Genomic DNA, 6,003 nt, shown 5'->3' on the forward strand with positions numbered 1-6,003 from the left:
TTTTAATTATTTGCATATCCTAAATTAACACAAAGAAGCAAAAGATTCTGTACGTAAAATAAAAGGGAGACCAGGGATGACAGACGAGGGGAGCAGTTTAAGCTGCAGAGCATGCTGGCTATGTGATTGACATCATTTTATGTACAGTAGTTGAAGCACTACGACATTGGTCACATATTAGCTAATGGTTACTGTAAGTTACTCACTTTAGAATGATTTGTGGAAAAAAATTATTTTAATGAGCTGCATGATCCAGGTTAACAGATGACTAATAAGTGACCACTCTTGCTGCATTGAGGTGTATAGTAAACCAATCTGATCATTTAAATATACACCATGGCCTTGATCCATGCTTTTTTTTTTTTTTTTTTTTTTTTTTTTTTTTTTTTTTTTTTGTGGGGGCTTTGCATGAAAAAGGAAACACTATTTATTGTACCCAACATCTTTTAAACATTGAGACTGGTTAGCAAATGATTAGTCAGATTTATAGTATTGTGTATTTGTTTTAATGCATGTGCTTGTTAACATCCATTACATGTATATAGACATTGTCCTTATTCTTTCTTGCTAGAAGAATATATTTAAACATCTATACAGAATGAAAACAAAATGTGTTTGGGAGGGTGGCTGATAATGACGACAACATTGATTTATGAATATGAAAAAATCTAATAACTTCAGAACATTACATCCATTTCCAGCACTGTCACCCTCACCTGTTCCAATGAGCTTTGAAAAGGGCAAGTGTAGCACTGAAAAGGGATTGTTTGTATTTATTCAATACATTTTGACAGCTATGCTTTGTATTATAGATCTGGTGTATAGAGTTAAGCATGTTTGTGACAATTTAACTTTTAACACACAGTTAATGTGGTATACAGAAGTACTAATTTTGTTTTTCTACTTGAACAGTTAACACACAAAAACTAAGCTAAAAGTTGGAAACCAATTGTTTGTCGTTACAATTGGTGCAAATAAGTAAGAGCCTGGCAGAAGTGAAGATCCAGGACCAGAGTTGGAGACCCCTGCTCTACAGTGTAACCATTAACATGTGCCCCTGCACCACACTGCCCCTCGTTAAAACATGCCTCATGGAACAAATGCAGTTTATGCTCTCTCCACCAGAGGCAGTGTTACAGTGGCCAGCTGATTGGTTACACTCTGTGTCTGCTGTGCTTGGAGAGAAGACATGTTTGGGAGCCCCTTATTTGATACTTTTTTGGGGGATGTGAATAAAATGGTGTCAAACCAGACTTTAAAGAAGAAAAAGTTGTGTTGGTTAGGGTAACTAATTTCAGCCCGGCACCAAGTTGTTTGTTCCTAAGCTAATATAAGGAAGGGAAATGGATTAAACATAGGAGTAGTATTTAATACTTTTAATATTAATTTATTTTAAATCTACCCCAAAACCAAATACATTTCAAAGCTGAATTATGTTGGTGTTTCTGAACATGAAGTTTTCAGTTAGTCTAACTTTAATGCACCCAGTCTTCTGTTATAATCTACAACTATGGCCAAACGGTTTGCATCACTCTATAGCATGAACTAATTTTGCTGCTTAAAGTCAAATGAAACCTTAGTTTAAAATAAAGTTATGTTAACGTACTGAATTGCATAATGCTTTGTAGTTTTCCGTATACTTAACGAGAAACTGACAAATTGAAAAATGTGACCTTTTGAAATCTAACAAGAAATACTGTACTATTATTATAGCTTCCATTAGACACTTGCGATATCAGTTTGTAGTTTCACATGATAAATAAAAATTGTTAATTTAATTTTAGGTGATGCAAAACTTGTCCATAGCTGTAAAATCTGACATTTGGGTAAAGTACATGATTCAACTTTATAGCAATAGTGGGCATTAGAAAGTCAGGCATGGCATGTCAATAGATTTTCTACATAATGTAAAGGTAGTCCCAGATCAGTGATGGCACCCAAAGCTCCTGCTAAATACAGGAGCACTCCTCTGCAATCATATTGGGAAGTGTTTCGTACTTGAAAGAATATCCACTGTCGGAGGTTGTACGAAATTTAAGAGACTTCATGGTACCCGGCACGGGAGCACAGCACTGCTTGATCCCAAGGAAGGTGGTCATTCGTTCCCTGCTGGAGCAATTTCCATGGCAGTAGTGGAAAGTGAATGCCCTTGGATGGACGATCCAATTGTCCCAGCCCAGTTCCTCAAAGGAGATATTGAGTGCCCTGCGGTGGCAGTCATTGTATATGGGCTGCTCTTGGGATGGTCTTTGCAGGAGGTCAATGGCAGAAGGAGACCATGGAACAGAGGACCTCCTTGATCGCTCTGGGCTTTTTGGTTGCATGTGGAACTGAAGGAAGGGGGTCTTTTCGGGCTCAGAGTGGCAGCCGCAATCCAGACAACGCACTTGGAGAACGAAAGGCCCATCTGACAGAAGGGGATAGATAGGCCTCTTGATGTGGTAGACATACCACCCATCTGGAGATCTCTTTTCTGGGTGTTTTGCTGCCTCGTCTAACTGCTGGTGAGAGGTGAGAATGAAGACCGGGGCCGATGTGTTTCCTTCCTGCAGTTCTGTCACATTTCCTCCAGAGTAGAACCAGAAGTGAGCCAAGGTGACCATGTGCTCCAGTGTGTATCCAGAGGGCTGAAAGTAGTAGTTAAAGTGGCCAGCTCCCTCTGTTGGGGGGAGGTCAGAACTGAAAACACAAGTGGAATCTGAGGAAAGAAGTGATACAGGTCAGGATTGTTTGTGCAGAGGGGTGTGTGTGTTTTCTTTTTTTCCCCAATATACAAATGAATGCTATATATTACTACTTGCTTTTTTTTTTTCTGTACATTTATTTTTTGGGCTTTCATTTTGAATTGGATATATGCTTATTTGTCCTGCACTGTAGATTAATTCAAGAAGCTGGTAATAGTCCTATGTGCACCAGCAGGAGTTGTATGTTTCAGATAGGATCCCAATACAGTACCTGCTCCGCAGACTGAATCTATATCACTGTTGCAGGAACATGGACATGAATACATTTATCTATTTTGTTATTATCCTTTTTTTAAAATTATCTTTTAACAATGAACTGTATGGCACAATATGATTCTAGGTCTTATGGTGATCTTTCAAACCTGTTACCTGAATTTTGTTTTAAAAACTGAATTTGGTAAAGTGTAACAGATTGCTTTCATGCTAATACTGTGCTCCTTTCAGTAGTATGTGTTTAATAATGTCATCTTCACACTATGTTATAGCTTAAGAAAAAGTATTGAAGAAATGTAAAACAATGTGGCTTGCTGATTCCAAAGGATGGCTTATCATACTGAGAAGGTTTTAAAGGAATCCTATTTAAAGCTGATACTTTCAACATAGCATTGGAAGGAAACCCCCCTTCTTGGATAAATATAACTCAATTCAGTAACGAACACACAGTTCAGCACCGCTAATGCTGGCACTAGCCTGTTGCATTTATATACCGTGAGGTTAAAATGTCTTCTCTGGCATACCAGAATCAAACAAACTTTTAATTACTTGCACGTGAAAAAGCTTAATATCTACATGAAGACCCCGTACCTGATACCTGTATGTTGTAAGACCACAGGGACGTTCTTAACTTTATAAAAAGATCAGGATTTGAGTTTGGTTCAATTTTTACAGCCCCCAGGGGTAGCTATACCCTGTTCACACAATTAATGCATAATCATTATTTGAATGTCAATTGCATGGTTTCAATGTGTGCACATTATATAGATAAGGAGATCCTTAGCCAAGTGAGTAATTGTATGTGAAACTTACAGGGGGTGGTTTCACATCCTGATTCACACTAATTTTGGACTACCTTATCCAAGTTAAAATTAAGTTGTCTAAGATTTGGGTTAATTAGACTGTGAAATGTTAGGATAGGGTATTCCATATTCATCCACCGTTAAATGCATAAGTAAGGGTTGATTTGCTTTTAAAGTTGACAAAAACTGACTGACTTATTTAAGTTTACCCCAAATTGGTCCTAAAATAATTCACCATTGCCGTAGGTTAATATCTATAGTTCTGTAGCTAAGGTAATGTAAAAACAGTAAACTAATTCTAAAAGAAAAACAAACATTCTAACAATTTAGATAACATACACAAATTGGTGTTAAATGTTACATTGTGCAGTTTTAAACTACTGAATAATCTGTCTGAGTGTTGCATTACTTTGCTATTTCCTCGTATTCACCAGATTGAGGGGTAAAGCTAATAGGTGTACACATTTAGTAAAGCCGCTGAAAACTCATTTTCAGAGTTATGAACAACCTCCATTCCCAAGGTGTTTGTAACTGAGGTTCTACTGTATAAATATAGTATACTACTGCAGCAAAAAACAGTTCATCTTAATAGAGAGAAGGTGACAAAGTTTTGTATTCTACACAATGGAACTATTGTACTGTATACAATGTATATTAAAACTTAAGGTCTCAAAAGCAGTTGTCTATAGACTGACCAGTACTGGGGAACAGGATGACCTGTGAGGTGTCCAGCTGAGATCTTCTCTTTGTCCACGCTGACCTGCCTAATCGAGTGGAGGCTGTGTGCTGGGTAAGCCCCAGTCTGTGTCTTGGCTGGTGGTGAGGCAGTGCACTGGGTGGCTCCTCCAGTCCCAAGCTCTCCAGCAGTCGATGTTTGAACCACCCGAGTACAACACTCGTGGGGGGGTCCTCATCATTGGGTCCGCATGCTTGGGTCCACAGTGGAACACAGAGAGTCACAAGCAGCAATGGGGCAGACAGGAGCATTGTGAATAAGCTGGGCTTTTTAATGGACAACCAGGCTTCAGAGGTATTGAGGGTGATGGTCTTCCTGGTAATCAATAAACTCAATTCAGTCTTCTTTCATTGGAGGGCTCTTTAGTGATTCTTCTAGGAATGCAAGTTTACTTTGATTTGTTGTTTTAATCAAATGTGCAGGTTTGTAGGTAGCTCAGTAGATTTTTTTCATTCACTTTGATGTTCTGGGTTGAGTCGTTGCTTTACCGTGACTTCTGGTTTACAAGGCTCTGAGAAGCTGTGTTTCCAGTTCCTCAGTTAGTATACCCTGTTATCACTGCAGGCTTGTTCTGACCATGCCCCCTCCCAACATTCACATGGAGTTCACACCTTCTTGGTGACACAGCTGTCTCTGCTGTATGAATACTGTCTGCAGCCATATATTTCTTTTAATGATCTGTAGAATGTTTTCATTTTTCAGGGTTGTGTTTTTTTTTTGTGGGTTTTTTTCAGTCCAAAGAAAAAATGGTTTGCCCTGGTGTTCTTGTTATAACAATATGTCTAAGATTACAGTAGTTTCATTCAAGCACTCTTTTCAAGATTACTTTTTTTTGTAATCAAAAGTGCATTTTTTTTACAGGGCTAGGTTTGCTTTAAGGTAGATTATCAGTGAATGTAAAAAATTATTTAACAGAATTGTCAGTCTGCATCCTATGTAGGCTACTTGTGCAAAAGTTAATGTAATTTTTCCCACTTAGCATCCATTTTTTTACAGCTTAGTAAATAGAAACTGATGTGAAAGATGGCTAGGCTGGGCATTTTTAAATCCACTACACCACCTATTATGTTCTGACCATGACATTGTAGGTATAATACATGCATAAACATATTAAACAGCACAGCATTTGATCATGTAACAAATGCCTTAACTAATGGAAATACATAGTATTTGTAAGACGTTGTTTTAAATTGTCCTGTGCCATACATACTCACTGTACTAAGGGATACTTGTGTTTAAAGTAATTGTAACCAACAATATAGTTCTCTAAAACCTCTCTGCCATCCACATCTATTCATTACAAAGGGTTCAGATGTGCAGTTTTGAAAGAAACACATGTGATAGCAAACTTGTATTTTCAATTTAATGTGGTACTAGCTCATACTACACCAGGTTAAATTAATTTCTTTTTACAAGCCATGCTGCTATGTTCTTCTTTCAAAGATGCGCATTTTGAGATCTTTGTAGCTAATGAAAATTTAAAGTGGCTATGGAATTATTTTGTTTG

The 6,003-nt window shown here is 37.7% G+C and overlaps 1 protein-coding gene across 1 annotated transcript; it reads right to left on the bottom strand.

Moving 5' to 3' along the window:
• Window positions 1-1,949: 1,949 nt before the first annotated feature.
• On the bottom strand, window positions 1,950-4,747 carry LOC121321932 (inhibin alpha chain-like). Its single transcript, XM_041261322.1, has 2 exons — window positions 4,456-4,747; window positions 1,950-2,698 (listed from the first exon to the last, which is right to left on the bottom strand). The coding sequence occupies exons 1-2, from the start codon at window positions 4,745-4,747 to the stop codon at window positions 1,950-1,952; spliced, it is 1,041 nt and encodes a 346-aa protein (XP_041117256.1).
• Window positions 4,748-6,003: the final 1,256 nt, after the last annotated feature.

The sequence above is a fragment of the Polyodon spathula genome, chromosome 10 (assembly GCF_017654505.1).
Source record: "Polyodon spathula isolate WHYD16114869_AA chromosome 10, ASM1765450v1, whole genome shotgun sequence".
In the NCBI taxonomy this organism is placed as follows: domain Eukaryota; kingdom Metazoa; phylum Chordata; class Actinopteri; order Acipenseriformes; family Polyodontidae; genus Polyodon; species Polyodon spathula.